The 19,295-nt window shown below is 35.6% G+C and overlaps 1 protein-coding gene across 1 annotated transcript in view; it reads right to left on the bottom strand.

Moving 5' to 3' along the window:
- CARNMT1 (carnosine N-methyltransferase 1) overlaps window positions 1-19,295 on the bottom strand; it is a 40,329-nt gene that overhangs the window by 18,290 nt on the left and 2,744 nt on the right. The window contains exons 2-3 of the mRNA XM_061201183.1: window positions 13,842-14,037; window positions 12,835-12,998 (exon numbers count right to left, since the gene is read on the bottom strand). Coding sequence (XP_061057166.1) covers window positions 12,835-12,998; window positions 13,842-14,037 — 360 coding nt within the window. The remainder of the gene's footprint in view (window positions 1-12,834; window positions 12,999-13,841; window positions 14,038-19,295) is intronic.

Here is a 19,295-nt window from a genome sequence, read left to right as displayed (position 1 = left end):
CTTAAACTTAGAAAACCGGGAATAGAGCCATATGATTAATATGTGCCTCAGTAATCAAATGTTGCCTGCTTGAGATTCTCAGCAAAAAATTGGCAAGCAAACAAGTTTATGTAGTTATTAAGGCCCAACTATGGAGAAGCAGTATATTCACTACAAATGTAACACCTCTGATAATAGTGGGAAAGTTTCAATGGTTTTCCAGACAAGCAAGAATGAAGACGACAGAGAGCCCCTGTGTGTCTGAAGAGGCCGTGGATCATGTTTGCACCAACCTTTGTGCTCCAACTATTTTACCACCAGGAAATGTTGTTCTTGAAAGAAGTTTCCTTTATTGTACACGGAATGATTTTTGCATAGCAGCTGCAAATCAGCAAATTCCAACACACAAAATTCTTTTTCTCGGTGTGTCAGCAGAGTGACACTTAGCTGACCCCTGGTGATAGGAGTATGCACAACTTTCAAGCATCAAAAGTGCTGGGTTCTATTTGAATCACAGCAATTCACATGGTAAAAGCCACAACTCATTTGTGGCTACTAAATACTTAAAATGTGGTTAGTTCTAATTGAGATGTGTTTCAAGTATAAAATAAATACCAGATTTCAAAGACTTAGTATAAAAAAGGAATGTAAAATATCTCATTAATAATCTTGTATACTGATTATATGTTAATATATTTTAGATATACTGGGTTATTAAAGTATATTATTCATTTCACCTGTTTCCATATACACTTCTTATGTGACTACAAGAAAATTTAAAGTAACACAGGCAATTTGCATTGTATTTCTGTTGAACAGTGCTGGTCCATACAGAGAAATCATAAAAACACAATTCTGAGCAAAAAAACAATTGTGAAATGACACCACAAACCATTATATGATCTTTTAAAACACACAGAACACAATATGTTTTTTATGTACATGTATATAGACAAGTAGCTAATGTAGGAAGGTAAGATTAGAATAACAAATTTATATTAGTTGTTATCTCTGGAAAGAGAGAAGAATGTGCTCTGTATGGTTTGCAGGGCAGTTTCAAGTGTATCTGTAATGTTTCTTTTAAAAAATACAGAAAAAAGAGATCTGAAGCAACTATGGCAAAATGTCAAGGTTTAATAGAGTTGGATGTTGAAACACTTTTTATTCAAACTAGAAAATGGGTTAGAAATCAGAATTAGTGTCTAGCCCCTTCAAAAATATGGTCCCAACTTACTTATCTACTCCCAGTAAAGAACTCCATATATCAGCAAGACAACTTCTCAATTTCAGAAAACACTTTCTCACCTTAATCTTTAGAGCTCCTATAGAAACTGAGTTTAAATTATCACCGTATCTATAAAGTCATTCTTTTCCCAAATATCCCAGGCAAAGCTTTAACTCACTTCTCAATGCTTTCAATACTTCATTCATACCTCTGTTATAGTTTATATACCTAGTTCATCATTTCGCTTCTTTCATTTAATACGGGGGTCAGCAACTATGACCCACTAGCCAATCACCTGTATTTGCAAATAAGGTTTTATTAGAACACAGCCATGTCCAGTATTTATGTATTGTCTATGGTTGCATTCCCATGACAAGAGAGCTAAATAGTCAGTCCCCAGAGACCAAATTGCCTTCAAAATCTAAAATATTTTCTAGCTGGCCCTTTAAGAAAAAGTTTACTAATCCTGATCTAATGTATCTTGAACTTCTTTCCCAATCAGTGCACAGAGCTTTCTTAATCTGTTTTATGACTGAATAAGCAGTCCATTGTAATACTGTATAATAATGTATCAAAATTTGCTAATTAAGGACAACTAGATTGTTTCCAATCTCTTGTTATTATAACATTAAAACTAATATCCTTGGCATAAATAGTTTCCCTCATGTACCTCTGTGGATAGCTTTCCCAAAACTGAACTGCAAGGATCAAAAGATATGCATTTGAATTTTGTTAAAATTACCAAGTTGCCCTCCATAAAATTTTACTAATTTATTCTTCCATCAGCAACATGTTGCCTCACACCTTCAGTAAGTTATATAACTTTTAAATCTTTGCAATATAATGAATGAAAATGGCATCTTAGTGTGGTTTTTACATTTGCATTTTTGTATGAGATTAAGCATCCTGTATTTCTTTTTCTGTTTACTATTTACACTATTTTTCTACTAGGTTATAGTCTTGAATTGTTTTTCCACTGAGTTATTACTCTAGATTTATAAGCACGTGAAATCCTGGAATGTAGGTGCTTGAGATCTTGATTTGAAAGAAATCTGAAATATATATCTGTCTTTGGTCTAAGAGGACTTTCTGGATAGAAAAAAGAGACTATTTTCAGTCACTAAACTACTTTGGCATTATTTGGCAATCTCCATTTGCTCTTTTAAAATGGTTTCTTACAGCTAAAAATAATCCTTTTAAAATGTGTAAATCTTAACAGTTACTATCTCTGATAGATTAAACAATATGATTTTTTTAAAAATCCTTTTATAAATTATAACTTACATTCTTTATTTCAATCTAAGTGAAAAATGCTTCTTTAGGGCTTCCCTGGTAGCGCAGTGGTTGAGAATCTGCCTGCCAATGCAGGCGACACGGGTTCGAGCCCTGGTCTGGGAGGATCCCACATGCCGCGGAGCAACTAGGCCCGTGAGCCACAATTACTGAGCCTGCGCGTCTGGAGCCTGTGCTCCGCAACAAGAGAGGCCGCGATAGTGAGAGGCCAGCGCACCGCGATGAAGAGTGGCCCCCGCTTGCCACAACTAGAGAAAGCCCTCACACAGAAACGAAGACCCAACACAGCCATAAATTAATTAATTAATTAATTTTAAAAAAAATGCTTCTTTAAAGCTCAGCATATTTTTTTCTAATGCTCAACTATATAAAAGAAAAAATATATTCCATATAGTCAATAGTATATCATTGTCTTCTTGAAGTGTTAGACATATACTGAAATGCAAAGGCATAATAGATTTACCACCCACAAACAAAATATCACTTCAAATTCTTCTAAAATAGAATGGGTTAATAAAATTAAGCTCTAAAAAGTACAGTCCAGAAATTTTCAGTATTCATAAGAGAATATGATTCTACATGGTTGTGATTTCCCATTTCAAACAGAACTCGTACCTAAGAATCTCTCCTTAGCAACTATAAACTTTATAGCACTAAATTCTTGAGCTAATAACTACTGAAGTGTTCGGCATTCAGCACAATTAAAACAGCATTTCCTTAATTTAAAAATAGACCCCAATATAGATGTTAACCTGTGGCTTCAAAGCTGCTTGTACTTGTAAACTCAGACACTTAAAAATTCTAAACAGGAACAAATTGGACAAACTGATAAGAAAAATATGCTTTCATAGGAAAAAGTATTTTAATGATCACAAGTACAGTTAATTTATGCATATTTAGGTATATTGATTTTTGCAGACAGCTGTTAGAAAAGGCCTTATTGAAATTTCAAAAAGAAAAGAATACAATCCAAAGGCTAGCTGACATAAATATAAGTCAAATTCAGCCTGAGTGTAAAAATATAAAATTCTCACATGCTTGCTGTGGCACAAACAGAATCCTAAAAATTTATCTGAGACCCAAACTTAACCAGGATTTACCTAGAGTCAACCTGGATTCTGAAGGGCTATAATTATGTCCCTTTTCCAGGACTCGGAGTTTACTCTTTATGGCAAAGTTAAAACTTTAATATGGATAAAGATTTTGCTGTATTTTATTAGGTTTATTTTTACGTTTTTTTTTAATAGCTCATCTTATTATAAGGAAACCAATCTAAGTTTAACAAGCAAAACAAATGACATAGGAAGAAACATGTAAATTTTCCATTGGGTACCAGAATGACAAAAAAAAAAGTTTGATATTTTGGTGCACTTCATTTAAAGTTCATATATCTCTGTCCACTTTTATAACATTGACTACTTTCAGGGAAGGGAAATGGGTAGCTGGGTAGGAAACTTTATATCCTTTGAAACCTTTAAAATTTTGAACCCTGTAAAATGTTTTACCTATTCAAAAATTTTTTTCAATTATTTACTTATTTTAAAGAAACATAAAGAGTTAATGTTAGAAACATTAAGAGTTAATTCATCCTTTTCTCACCAGTCTACATTGTATCTTTCAACAGTAATAATAATAATAATAATAATAATAATAATAATAACAACAACAATAACAGGGACTTCCCTGGTGGTTCTTCCAATGCAAGGGATGCGGGTTTGATCCCTGGTTGGGGAACTAAGATCCCACATGCCGTGAGGCAACTAAGCCCACGCACCGCAACTACTGTGCCCACGCGCCACAACTAGAGAACCCACACGCCACAACTACTGAGCCTGCATGCCACGATGAAAGATCCCACATGCTACAACTAAGACCCAATGCAGCCAAAAATACATAAATTTTAAAATAATAATAATAACAATAACAGATAAATAATAGTAAAATAATACTTGTGCTAGTTCAGTAAGTACCTTTAACAGTGACATGCCTTTTTAGTACATTGTTATGTACTAAATGTTTAGTAACATTGTTATGCTGACTGGATACCATGGTAATATACATGATTCAATGATCACTGAGTATGAACGAAATCATGTTTAAAGTGCTAGAAATTATGCTGACTTAAGCATTTGACATTCGGCCTTCCAAAAATACCCAAACTTTTGTATATTCCAACAGTAAAAAGTCTTATCTCACAACCTACTTTTCAGAAACAAAGATATTTTGAATTTTGAGAAATACCTGGATTTTATGTTTAAAAAAGCTATCAAACTATATTATCCATTATTTTATAAATAGTATATACATTGAGAGAGTGCACCAACTAGGAACTTTAAGAATATATTTTTGGAAGCAGCAATATTTATAAAAGTTCCTAAAACTGAAAACATATATTTATAAAAAGTATGAAAAATAATGAGACTAGATTATAATTCTAATAGTTGTAGAATATTTAAGGTAAGACTATCGATAAAAGTTAACAAAAAAACTTGTAACATTTATTAAAGTAAACAAAGGTAGGCTTTAAGAATAGAAGAAAATTAATAGAACAAAGGAAAAAAACATCATCATTTCATCTGACACAGAAAAGGTATTTGACAAAAGGCAACACTCTTTCATGACAAAAACTCTCAGGACAATAGGAATACAGGGAAAATTCCTCAATATAAAAAAGAGTATTTATGAAAAACCCAGAGCTAACATCATACTCAATGGTGAAAGACTGAAATCTTTCCCTCTAAGATCAGAATACTAGATATGGATGCCCCCTTTCACCACTGCTATGTATTGTTATGTACTTCCAGAGCTATTTAAATGGGAAAGGAAGAGGTAAAAACTATATTCACAGATGAGATGCTCCTATATGTAGAAAAACCCAAAGAATCCAGAAGAAAGCTACTAGAGCTAATAAACAAGCAAAGTTGCAGAGTACAAGATGAACATAAAAAAGTTAGTTGTTTCTATACATCAGCAATGAACAATCAGAAAAGGAAATTAAGAAAACAATTCCATTTACAATAACATCTAAAAGAATTGAAAACTTAGGAATAAATCTAAACAAGGAGGTGTTACATTGAAAACTTGTACACTGAAAACTAAAAAACAAAGCTTAAAGATATTAAAGAACACCTAAATAAATGGAAAGACATCCTGTATTCATGGATAGGAAGATTTAACATTATTAAGATATCAAAACACCAAAAACAATCTACCTATTCAACACACTCCCTAACAATATTCCAATAGCCTCTTTCACAGAAATGGAAAAACTGACTCTGAAATTCATATGGAATTGCAAGGAGCCCCAAATAGCCAAAACAATCTTGAAAAAGAATAAAATGTACGAATCACACTTCCTGACTTCAAAACTTGCAAAGCTACAGAAATTTAAATAGTATGGTACTGGCAAAGGGCAGACACATAGACCAATGGAATAGAATAGAGAGTCCAGAAATAAACCGTCACATATGGTCAATTGATTTTCAAGGACAGTGCCAAGACAATTCAATGGGGGGAAAAGACAGTCTTTTTAACAAATGGTGCTGGGAAAACTGGATATTCACATGTAAAAGAATGAAGTCAGACCCTTACCTGATACCATATGCAAAAATTAACTCGAAATGGACCAAAGACGTAAGCTTAAGAACTAAAATTATAAAACTCTTGGAAGAGAATATTGGGGAAAATCTTCATGACACTGGATTTGGCAATGATTTAATGGATATGGTATGAAAAGCACAGGTAACAAAAGAAAAAAATTGATAAACTGGACTTCAAATTATAAAATTTTGTACATCAAAAGACACTATCAAGAAAGTAAAAACAGCCTACAGAACGGGAGAAAATATTTGCAAATCATATATCGAACAATGGATTAACACATGCAAAAAAAGGAAAAAGAGTCAAATCTTATCACACAATCTTACCTATGACAAATCATCTTCAATCCAGACATAATAAAGTATAAAAATGCATTAACAAAGCCTATGGACAATAAAAATGTAAATTAAAAGCTTGTCAAGTGAGTACTATATATGTCAAGCATTTGAAATCTGAAATCTGAAGTATCTGTAGTTGAATTATTTGAAATCTGCCTAGCTTTGAAGCCTAAGAATAAACTTCTTTCTAGAAAAACCATGTCACTAAAAAACTTCTTTCTAAATCGTATCTGCAGAGCACACACAAAAAGGCAGTGAATTATTACCGATTCTACATCTGAATCTTGTGCATTAGATATCTGGACATGCAGAAATAAGCAGTCGTCTTTTTTTTTCTTTTTTAAGTCTGACAACATGGCTGAAATAATGATAAATTCAATTGTGGGGCATCCAAAGTTACTCGCTTACTGAGCTATTTCTGGGTCTCACACCCAGAACACTACACACTTGACTGAAGAAATATTTATAGAATTGAACATCAGTAGTGTCATGACTTCATCTACAATGGAATAAAAGTTATGAAGCTTTAAGTGATTAAAAAAAAATCAAAAGTATACAACGAATCTATTATCCCTTCAACTGTGTTCAGAACATAATTACAGCACAGCATGCCAAAAAACTACTGGTCACAAGCAGAAATACATTGGGTGATTTTCATACTTATTCAGCTAAAGACAATCTACATGGCACACAGACATAAAAGTATTCATACAAGGTGGAACAGCATCCATTACATGTTAAAGGCTCACTAAATAAAACAGATTTTTTAAAGTCTTTCAATGGGCTTATCAACAGACTGGCATAATAAAGAATCAGTGAAGTTCAAGTAAAGTCAATAGAAATTATCCAAACTAAAATATAAAACGAGTTAAGGGGGAGGGGCAGTGTAGAAAAAGAGCCACCTGAAACCTGAGAGACAATAGCAAACAGTTTAATATACATGTAACTGGCATCCCATAAGAGAAAGAAATAGAGAAAAAGGTAGGAGAAGTATGTTAAGAGATAAGAGCAAAGAATTATTGATTCGGTGATATATATCTACTCAACCCCCCAAAAGCAAAGCCAACCTCAAGTGGGAGAAACACAAAGAAAACCACATCTAGTCACACTGCTGACAAAGGTGGGGAATGGGGTGAAGAGAATGGGGAGTAACTGTTTAATGGGTATGGGATTTATTCTGGGTTGACGAAAATGTTTTAGAAGTATACAGAGATGATGGATGCACAATACTGTGAATGTATTTAATGCTACTGAATTGTTTCCTTTAACATGGTTACTTTTGGGGCTTCCCTGGTGGCGCAGTGGTTAAGAATCCACCTGCCAATGCAGGGGACACGGGTTTGAGCCCTGGTCCGGGAAGATCCCACATGCCGCAGAGCAACTAAGCCTGTGCGCCACAACTACTGAGCCTGTGCTCTAGAGCCCGAGAGCCACAACTACTGAAGCTCCCATGCCACAACTACTGAGCCTGCACACCTAGAACCTGTGCTCTGCAACAAGAGAAGCCACTGCAATGAGAAGCCTGCACACCGCAAGGAAGAGTGGCCCCTGCTCACCGCAACTAGAGAAAGCCTGCTTGCAACAAAGACCCAACACAGCCAAAAATAAATAAATTAAATAAATAAATTAAAAACAAATAAATAAATAAAACTAAGCCAAGATACAATTTCCCATCTATTAGATTGGCAAAAGTTCAAAAGCTTAATAATACAATATATTTGGCAAGGCTGTGAGTAAACAGGCACGTTCATATATTGCTGGTAGAAGGCAAAACAATACAAACCCTTATAGTGATATGTGGCAATAACTGTGGCAGACAGACTCTAAAGTGGTCCCCACCTCCTGGTGTTCACGCCTTTTTATAATTCCTTCCTTTGAGTGTACCCCGGACCTATGACTTGCTTCTAACCAACAGATGTCACTCCTGTGACTGTGTTACATTAGAAAAGACTCCACTGAGTCTTCTATAATGTAACAGAGCCTGCTGGCTCTAGAGACTTTCCTTGCCGGCTTGATGAAGTTAAGTAGCTATTTGTGAAAGCCCACAAGACAAGGGACTGTGAGAGGCCTCCAGGAGCTGAGGTAGGCTTCTAGCCCTCAGTCAACTAGAGCCAGGGCCTACAACCACAAAGAAACAAATTCTGCCAACAACCTGAGTGAGCTTGGAAGTCAATGCTTCTACAGTCAAGCCTCTAGATGAGAACACAGCCCAGAAGACATCTTGATTACAGCCTTATAAGATCTTATACAGAGAACTCAGTGAAGCCACGCCCAGACTTTTGAGCCACAGAAATTATGAAATAACAAATATGTGTTGTTTTAAGCAGTTAAATTTATGGTATTTTGTTGCACAGCAACCAATATACATTTACCTTTCAGATGCAGCAATCCCACATCTAAGAATTTACACTAAAGATACATCTCCAACAATACAAAAATATACATGCACAAGGTTATTAACTGTAGCATTATAACTGCAAGATACTGCCAGCTACTTTACTTAAATAACCAAATATAAGAGACTGGTTGAAGTATTCTGAAACTGTTTAAAAAAAAAACATTGATAAGATTTCCATGAACTGATACAGAGCTAATCGAGGATTAAGTGGAAAAAGGAAAGAGCAAAATAAAATATAGTATGCTCCATTTTGTGTATGAAAAAGGGGGTACTTAAAAAGAAAAAAATACTTATCTGCTTACTTCCATTAAAAAAAAACAGAAAAACACAAGAAGGATACATGAGAAATCAATAATATTGATCACCTACATGGCAGAGTGGGGGTGAGATGGAGTATCGAAAAAACAAGGGAAGGAATGACATTTTTTCTGAATATCACTTTTTTGTATAGTTTTGTTGAGATGATTAGTCCACAAATCAAAAAAATAAAAAATCAACAAGAATGGGATAGGGGGAAGGGACACGCAACCCTAAAACTGAAAGAAAACAGAAACAAATAAACCTAAGTATACTGAATTTCACATAAAAAATATAACTACAGTGAGATTGCAAAGGCTGAAGGGGAGCTAATTTGAGTAAACTGTGAAGAATATTTTTATTAAAAACCCTTAATTTAGGGGTCAAAATAATTAATTGCTAGCAAATCCTGAACTTTTGGGGTAGTTTTGTTTTTCCTACGTTATGGAGGTAGCAATTCTGAAACAATTTTGTGTGTATTGTAGGACTGAGTGAATGAACAAATATACTGATGTTGTCAGAAGCCAGGGTTTTCACTGTGGAAAAAGACAGACAGATTTAAAGAATGGGGGAGGGCTTCCCTGGTGGCGCAGTGGTTGAGAATCTGCCTGCCAATGCAGGGGACACGGGTTCGAGCCCTGGTCTGGGAGGATCCCACATGCCGCGGAGCAACTAGGCCCGTGAGCCACAACTACTGAGCCTGCGTGTCTGGAGCCTGTGCTCTGCAACAAGAGAGGCCGCGATAGTGAGAGGCCCGCGCACCGCGATGAAGAGTGGCCCCCGCTTGCTGCAGCTGGAGAAAGCCCTCGCACAGAAACGAAGACCCAACACAGCCAAAAATAATAAATTAATTAATTAATTAATTAATAAAAAAAAAATAGTTGCTTATTTATTAAAAAAAAAAAAAGAATGGGGGAAGCCAAGGGATGAACCCAATGGGGTTGGAATAGAATTGAAGATATCAGTATGAACTCATTATTTCTTGTGTTTGGTTTGTGTGTGTGTTCTGTCCACTGAAAGGCCCATAAGCAATGACATCTTAGGAACAGTGAACATGCCTAGTGCCAGATCTTGGCTTCGACCCACCATTCCACATTAAAAGGAACCAGGTCCTTGGAAAAACACTCAATTTCAGGACTGAGGTAGTGAAGATACAAGATGGGACTGAAATATCTTATGTCAGAAAGTAAGGAAGTGCTCAAAAAAATGACGGAGGCATGCCATGCCAAAAGGACATAGGCACCAATTGACTGAACTCCTGCTGGCCAAACCTGAGGAAATTTGAAAAAGAAAATTAAAAAAAAAAAATGGTAATGGATTATAACCTATTGAATAAAATAGGAACCATGAGTCTTTCCTGTAATAGATAGTTAGAGCAGAATGCTGACTGATAATTGTAGAGTTAGAAAATCACCATTCCACAACCATCATAGCACAGGTTAGTTCATGTAAGATTCAATGGATGACAATTCTAGGAGGCAGAAGGTTTAAGAAGGAGCAGGATATTAATTGCATGGTGTCAAAGTGTCTCCTCAGAAATTGCTTATTGGTTGCAAGAAGAGAAACAGTGGACTTCCCTGGTGGCTCAGTGGTTGAGAATCGCCTGCCAATGCAGGGGACACGAGTTCGAGCTCTGGTCCGGGAAGATCCCACATGCCGAGGAGCAACTAAGCCAATGAGCCACAACTACTGAGCCTGCGCGCCACAACTACTAAAGCCCGCGCGCCTAGAGCCCGTGCTCTGCAACAAGAGTAGCCACCGCAATGAGAAGCCCGCGCACCACAACGAAGAGTAGCCCCCGCTCGCCGCAACTAGAGAAAGCCCGCGCTCAGCAACGAAGACTCAATGCGGTGAAATTAATTAATTAATTTTTTTAAAAAAAAGAAGAGAAACAGTAACTAAACAGTGGGAAAACCAAATAACATCTTGATTAGAATCATCAATGATGGGCTAACAGACTTTGCATGTCTCTGAAGCTGATATCCTGAAAAGGATACAACATCAATTATCTATTATTTTGAGAGAGGACATATAATCTAGATCTAATCATGAAGAAACATCAGACAATGTCAAACTGAGGAAGAGTCTATAAAATAACTTACTTGTATTCTTCAAAAATGTTAATGTCATGAAAGTCAAAAAAAGGCCTAGGAACTGTTCCAGATTAAAAACATTAGAATTAAACATAACACAATATCCTGGATTGGATCCTAGACTGTACAGAAAAATAAGTGTCATAAAGGACATTATTAGGATAATTTATGAAACTTAAATATAGACCATTGATTACAAAGCAGTAATCAAGTTTAAATTTCCTCAATCTGGTAACTGCACTGTATGCTTATGTAAGAGTGTATCATTGTTCTTAAGAAAAAAACTCAAGTATTAAGCAGTAAACAAGCATGATATATGGAAACTGGTCTCTCAAATAGTTTAAATAATAATCGTGAATATGTACGGCTGTAGACAAACACATAAAGGGGGGAAGGAGGAAGGAAGGGAAGGAGGAAAGGAAATAAAGATGCAAATGTACAATGCTAAGAATTGGTGAATTTAGGTAAAAAAAAATATATGGGAGCTCTTTGTACAATTCATACAATTTATCTGTAATTTTGAAGTTATTTCAAAATAAAAAGTTTTCAAAAAAGAGAGGGCGAGAAGGGACACACACATATGTACGGAAATTTCTGGATGGATACATCCAAACTTAAAGATGTCAATCAATGAGGAGGGGAAGAAGATGAGGAAAAGGAGCCTCTCTCTCTCTAATGATCCTTTTAAACAATAGACTGAACTCCATCCAGTGGTTCTCTTTAAATATATAACCTGTAAGTCAGGTTCCTAACCTGGGATCCATGGACCAAAGAGGTCTACGGACAGAATTCACTGTACCTATAAGGGGGTGGAAAAAAATTACATTTTCATTACATTAACCTTTAACTGATTATTTTTTTGTCAATTATGAATGTAGACAACAAACAATAGTAGTTTTAGAAGTACCTGTAACTGTATCACCAATAGAAATCATATATATTTTCACTTCACATTAGCTGCTGAGATTCTCAAAATAGCATATACCGTTCAGTTATTTTCAAAGTACATTAACACTTCCTGCTAGACTTTTATTTAATGTGATACATGATAAAAAGCAGGTTACATAACATTTGCTTTTTAAGTATTTTCATAAGTATATTCCAAAATAACTGGTTTCTTTGTAATCCTATGTATGTTATTTTATTCACTTATAAATGTTATTCTGAAAAAGAAAATTATGAGCTTCAGACTGCTCAAGGTTTTCATGGCATAAAAAAGTTAAGAATCTCTTCTCTGAGCTATAGATCCCTCACTTGTTTACAAATATGCCATAATGAGGAAAAATAAAATAGTTTGCAGCTTTTTGCTCTGCTATAAAGCAAATTATAAAAAAAAGACGTCGTTGATAATGAACATTCAATCTAATCTTCTCATTATGTAATTTCTAGATAGAGTAATTTCCCATAGTGCTAGAGCAATAATCATTCAAAACACTAACTGCAATCTCACACAAAGTACCCAAGAACAAATATAACAGCATACACCCACACATGAAAAAATACAGGCACACAGCAACTTGTAAAAATGAATCAACACTGTGAAATGTCTCTTAGAGAAACTCAGTGCTTACATATCTTAAAGAAACTGGTTAAAAACAAGATACTATTTACCATCTCTCTTTTGGAAAATTTTTTAAAATTTCTTTAATGATTGGCTGGTAGCAGGCATCCCTTTCTGCTTTCCCAGTTTCACTCCAGTCTCTCACAAACTGTTTCAATGTGGATTTTAACTTATCCATGTCAAATGTAGATGCTGGCATAATCTTTCCATTCTCCTGTTTAAAAAACAGAAATCAATTAGTTTCTCAGAAAGTAATCAATCTTGAATATGATTAAATAAACATGCTACTAAGGGGCTTTATAGATGGTTTAGAGGGTAAGTCACTAGCCTTTCAACTCGACCGGGGTTCAAGTGCAGCTTGAGATTCTAAATGAAAAGAGTTTGGTGGTCTCACTTCTACCCTCAATACAGTATGGTCCATTAATCATGAAACCACCATATAATTAAGCAGTCTTTACTCAGGAGAGGACCAGAACTGAGCCGCTATGGAGACCAAACATTCTCTCCGTCTAAGAGAGGAAAGAAAGTCCCTCCAGGTCATTGATGGAGCAGCATGGAGAGGCTCACACTGGAGTGGCCCAACTGTATCTATCCTGTGGATACAAAAACAGGACTTCAGTTTCTATTACTTCCAGTCCCTTGAGATTTATAAGTGAAAATAATCTTTTAGAGTAAAAGATGAATATCAATAGATGCAAGATTCTGAAGATAATGTTTAGCAAGGGAAATTAATTTCACACAGCTAGGAAGGTTGTTGATAAAAATGTAAGTCACTAACTCCATATGCCACAATAGGCGGAACACTATGTGAAAAGTGTATCAAAATGCCCACAATTATCTTAGTACTTTTAGGGGAAAAAAATCAGTGAACAAATCCAGTTTCTGGCATACTGTTCTATTAAGCCTAATAAAATGACTGAACATACAAGTGAAAACATTCTCTAAGTAGAGCCAATGACTCTTTCATTTCATAAAAATGAAATCCAGGAAGATAAAGATCTCAAAATACAGAAGTCAAACTCTAAAATAAAAACAAATAGAACAAACTTGCACATACATCTTCTCCATATTCTTTATTTTCAAACATATGTATGCAATCATTCACAATGGTGAGTAGTATTTCTTGATTATGATCAACGCATTTCCGGATCTTGTCCAAGTGAAGAAGAAACTGCGGCAGTAGTTTCTGCTGATTAGCTGGGAGTGATCGAAATTGTCTTTCTGTTCGGTGTACTCGCTCATGCATACTGGTGCTAAAACATAAAAGGTGTTTTTTAAATCGGCAAAGAATTCTCACCAGAGGCCAATCTTATTTTAAGTTTGTCTTCCTGTACAATTATTTCCTTATAATGTTGGATACTGTCCAGCCATTTTCAATCTTTTGGTTTCTTAAAGGATATCGATTTACAAAGTTTTGTATATTTTCATGTTATTACAAACTCTCTAAGCAACCAAACAAAAGACAAATAGTTAAAACACCTGCACCAATTAGAAGGGAGAAAAAAAGGAAATGTAAAGAGGATTAATGCACAACATGTTTATTTTTATGATTTCAATTTCCAAAACTAAAATTTTCAGCAAAACAGCTTTGATTTTAGAAATTTAGATTTTAGAAATTTTAGATTTCTCCATCCAGTAGCAGAATGCTGCTCTGAAATTAGAATATATACAAAATGTGTTTTGAAATTATTAAGAGCCAACCAAGTTGAATTTTTTTAAATATTGTAAAAGATCTTATATACTACAAAAGTAGTAAACAAATGAAAAACTGAAATTCTATAGCTTTTTACATGACGATATTCACACTTTGTATTCCAAAAGTTTCCAGATAACTCTAAAGGTCACTTTGAGGACTTTTTTAAAAAATAAAACCTAAAAAGAACATCATTTTTAAAACTTAAATATTATACTCAAAATGAAATGTCATTTTACATCAATCAGATGGGCAAATTTTAAAGCCTGACTATATGAAATATTGGTAAAAGTGCGGAAGATTTAGAATATTTATATACTGATTGATGGTGGGTGCATAAATTAGTACAACCACTTCAGAAAATTTAGCATTACCTAGTAAAGCTTAATATGTAGACTCCCTATAACCAAGCAAGCATACACCTAGACACATACTCAAGAAACTGTTGCAAATGGGCACATGACACATGAATAAGTCTCATCACAGCACTGTAAGAAATAACAAGCAAAAAATCTGGAAACAACCCAAAAAGTCTATCACCAGTAGACTGAATGAAGAAAATACAGTATAGTTATACACAGAATACAGTTAATAAATCCAGCTACACACAATAATATGGATAAAACTCAGAAACAAAATATTTGTTGACAAAAGCAAGTTGCAGAAAAATACATAATGTACAATTCCATCTTATATAAAAATAAGCAATATATTGTAGGGACTAAACATATGTAGAGAAACTACAAGGGAAGTAAGGAAACGAAAATGCAGGTAAATGATGTCCTATGAGGGGAAAAGGATAAGATAATGTTCTTTTTGTAAACCGGGTGGTAGGTGTTCACTACATCATTCTTTACATTTTACAGATACAAATAAACAAATACATAAATGCATATGCTTCTTTTAAATGTCCTTTGGCATTTACTCAATATTAAATGGAAATGAAAAATATTCTTTTTCATTTGGTTGCCTGAGTCTCTCTATTTATCCAAATAATTCTGTCATTTTATCGTATGTCAAATTACTGTATAATTTCTGAACAGTCATATTTAAAGAGGTTCTGAAGAAACTTGACAAAACTGAAGCAAAAACCTGGTAACATTTTTAGAAGATTGTGTGTGGTGGTATTCTGGGGGTGGTTAGGGATAATGTGAAACCAAGTAGGCAGTGGCTGCACTAATGTTTGCTTTTTTTCCCCCCTGGAGACAGTACAACAGTGAGCTCTGGAGTCTAACAGATCCAGATTGAAACCCAGGTTATGCTACCTATTCGCTATGTGACCCTTGGCAAGTTACTTCCTTTCCCTGTGGCTCAACTGTCTCACATACCAAAACAAGGAAATACATAACAATGATGATGATGACAGAAGCTATGATTTATTGAGATTTAATAAATGTCAGGCACTAAACCAAGTCACTTAAAATGAATTATTCTGAAAAATCTCCATAAAACCCCACGAGGTAGACACTATTATACTCCTCTGCCTATTTAATGGATTTCATTGAAAGTGTAACAAAATAAAGCACACAACACACTTAGCCCAGTGCCTAAATCATAGTCAATGCTCAAATATAGGAGGTATATCTAATTTATATAACTAATGTGTACACAGTGAAAATACGAAAAATGAAGAAAAGTAAAAGTATTCAGGAGGAAAAAAGTTCCTAATAATTCCTCTTCTAGAGGCAACCACTTCTAACTTTCTGGCATATTTCTCTCTGTTTTATTGTTGTTGTTTAAGACAAAGTCATCTAACACCTTTCTAGTCAAAATGCAGTACAGACCACAGCAGATCACGTGGAAGTGGTTAAGAATGGAGAATCTCTGGCGCCATGCAAGACCTACTGAAATGTAATCTGCCTTTTAACAAGATCACCAAATGCTTCACATGCACATTAAAGTTTTAGAAACACTTGTAATTCTTCATCCTTATCGAAAGAATTTTCCCAGGTCAGAAAAAAGTTCTCAAATGACTATATGACAAATGACTATAAGGGCTGCTCATCATCATCCCATCTTAGGCAACCAAAATTTACTTAGCTATTTCCCAAACATTGGGCATCTAGATACTTTCACTTGTCTATACAGTGAAATTTTGTGTTCAAAATCTGTCTACATTTTAGAAAAAAAAAAAAAAAAATTACCACAAATTCCCAAAAGAATTACCAGATCAGAAAAGATAAGTATTTTTAAAGCTCTTGATACAAACTGATTTTCAGAAAGATTTTACCAATTTACATTCCTATCAGTAGAGTATGACACTAACTACTTAAAGTGGGCAAACAGCAGAGTTGCAACAGTTTAAAATTTACTGTCAACAGGTTAAATAGTCTCACAGTAATCCTTTCCTAGAATTCCTGGGCACTGGATACCCCACCAACTCCCTCTCACCACACCTCAAAACTCAGCATTTCCAAACTGAACTTAGCACACATCCCACCAAAAAAACTTGCACATCTTCCTATATGGCTGATGTTGATGAATGGTACACCACACGTCCACTCAAGTCAGAAACTAATGAGTCATCCTAAAATGCCTCTTCTCATAGCACACACAATCAAGAAGCCTGAAATCCTTTTGATTCTACTTCATAAAACTATCTACATATTCCCCCTCCTCCAATGCTTTACCTCGGGCCCTCACTATGTCTCCCAAAGATAAACTGAGAGGCCTGCTACCTTAATATGCTTTCCCCAACCTAACCCCCTCCCACCTCCACTCAGATAAATTCTTCTAAGATACAAAACTCATCTTTGTCACTATTTAAACTCCATATTTCAGCATATGTAAAAAGCAATCAATAAATGTTCAGTTACGCTCCCTCGGCACCACTTCTGGTTCTCCTTGGAGACTACTTATTTCCGTAAGTGCAGGGGAGTTGAGTAAGTTATGGATTGGTCAGAAAAGCCAATCCATATAAAAGTTCTGTTAATTCCATATAAAAGTGATGTAACGGGGCTTCCCTGGTGGCGCAGTGGTTGAGAGTCCGCTGGCCAGTGCAGGGGACATGGGTTTGATCCCTGGTCCGGGAAGATCCCACATGCCGTGAAGCAATTAAGACCGTGTGCCACAACTACTGAGCCTGCGCTCTAGAGGCTGCGAGCCACAACTACTGAGCCAGCGTGCAACTACTGAAGCCCTCGCACCTAGAGCCCATGCTTCGCAATAAGAGAAGCCACTGCAATGAGAAGCCTGCGCACCGCAATGAAGGGTAGCCCCCGCTCGCCGCACCCAGAGAAAGCCCGCACGCAGCAAGGAAGACCCAACGCAGCCAAAAACAACAACAAAAAACCAAACCAAAACAAAAAACAACAAAGAAAGTGATGTAACTACACAGAGCAGGATGAGATGCAGCATACCCCTTAACCCTTGGTTACTTAATGGTATGCAAAGCTGTCCATAACATACATCTATATACTCTCTTGAAATAAGTGAGGTCTTACCAAAGTTGAGAAGAGTCCAATCCTTACTATACTATTAAAACTGGGGCTAATTTCACTATTCTGTAAATGCTTACATTATCAATGTGTTTTAAGACAGTGGTGGGCAAGTTATGACCTCCTGGCTACTTGACTGTTTTTGTAAAGAGTTCTTCTGGAACACAGCTATGCTCATTCCTTCGCATACTGCCTGTGGTTGCTTTCACACAAGCATACAGTTAAACAGTTTTAACAGAGACCACCTAGCTCTCAGAGCTTAAAATGTTCATTGCCTGGCTCTTTAAAGAAAGTTTGCCAACCTTGATTTAAAGGAAGGTTTTACAACCTTCAGACTCTCCTTGGTTCTGAACTCAGTCAGCATTAAGAGGCCACATCCTTGGGCACCTAAGAGGAGAATAGAGTCAGCAGCCATATTTCCTCAAGGATATCCCTACCTCCAGCTCTCTCTAGAAGGCTGATCTCAGCAGTGACCCCAACTCTGACTCAAAGTGGGTCCAATGCTGGATCTAGCCAAGGGCTAAGGTCATAGACCCATTCCTCTGCACCTGTTGAACTATTCTAGAATTCCAAACACGGAAGCATACCTTTTCAGAGGAGAGTCTGTCTCAATCCATTTAAAATATTTATTAAATACCCAAGGTTAAAATTGTCTTACTAGTACCACTGCTTACTAATGCAGGGTAAATTTTTAGTTAATGACTTTGGATTTCAGGCCAGACTCTACCACAATTATTTGGTTGTATAACCCTAGGCAAGTTGCCCACCTCTTTATATCCCCTCACCTGTAAAAATGAGCTATACATCTCAGTTTTTAAGATCTACCTAACTGCTATTTCTAAAAGTAGGACATTTCTGACGACGTTTGATATTTCAAATGTAGTATTTCCTCTGTGAGTAGGTATCTCCATTCATAACAACAGCGGTATTTTAAGGCTAACGTTTTTTGCTATTCAGTACAATGCTATAATCATTTTTACCTCAGTCAGAATATGTCATCTAAGCAAAATCTGTAGAAAGTACAGAACTGGAAGCCACTGGAAAGAGAAATTTTTTTTTCTGAATTTTGAATTTTATTTTATTTATTTTTTTATACAGCAGGTTCTTATTAGTTATCCATTTTATACATATTAGTGTGCACATGTCAATCCCAACCTCCCAATTCATCCCACCCACCCACCCACCACCACTTTCCCCCCTTTGTGTCCATACATTTGTTCTCTGCATCTGTGCCTCTATTTCTGCCCTGCAAACCGGTTCATCTGTACCATTTTTCTAGGTTCCACATACATGCGTTAATATATGATATTTGTTTTTCTCTTGGAAAGAGAAAATATTAATCAAAAGACATTTCTTGCCTTATGACCTTTATCTATATCTC

Source organism: Eubalaena glacialis, chromosome 9 (genome assembly GCF_028564815.1).
Source record: "Eubalaena glacialis isolate mEubGla1 chromosome 9, mEubGla1.1.hap2.+ XY, whole genome shotgun sequence".
Lineage (NCBI taxonomy): Eukaryota > Metazoa > Chordata > Mammalia > Artiodactyla > Balaenidae > Eubalaena > Eubalaena glacialis.
Note: the sequence above shows the minus strand (reverse complement) of the source record. Positions and strands in the feature narration are given on the sequence as shown.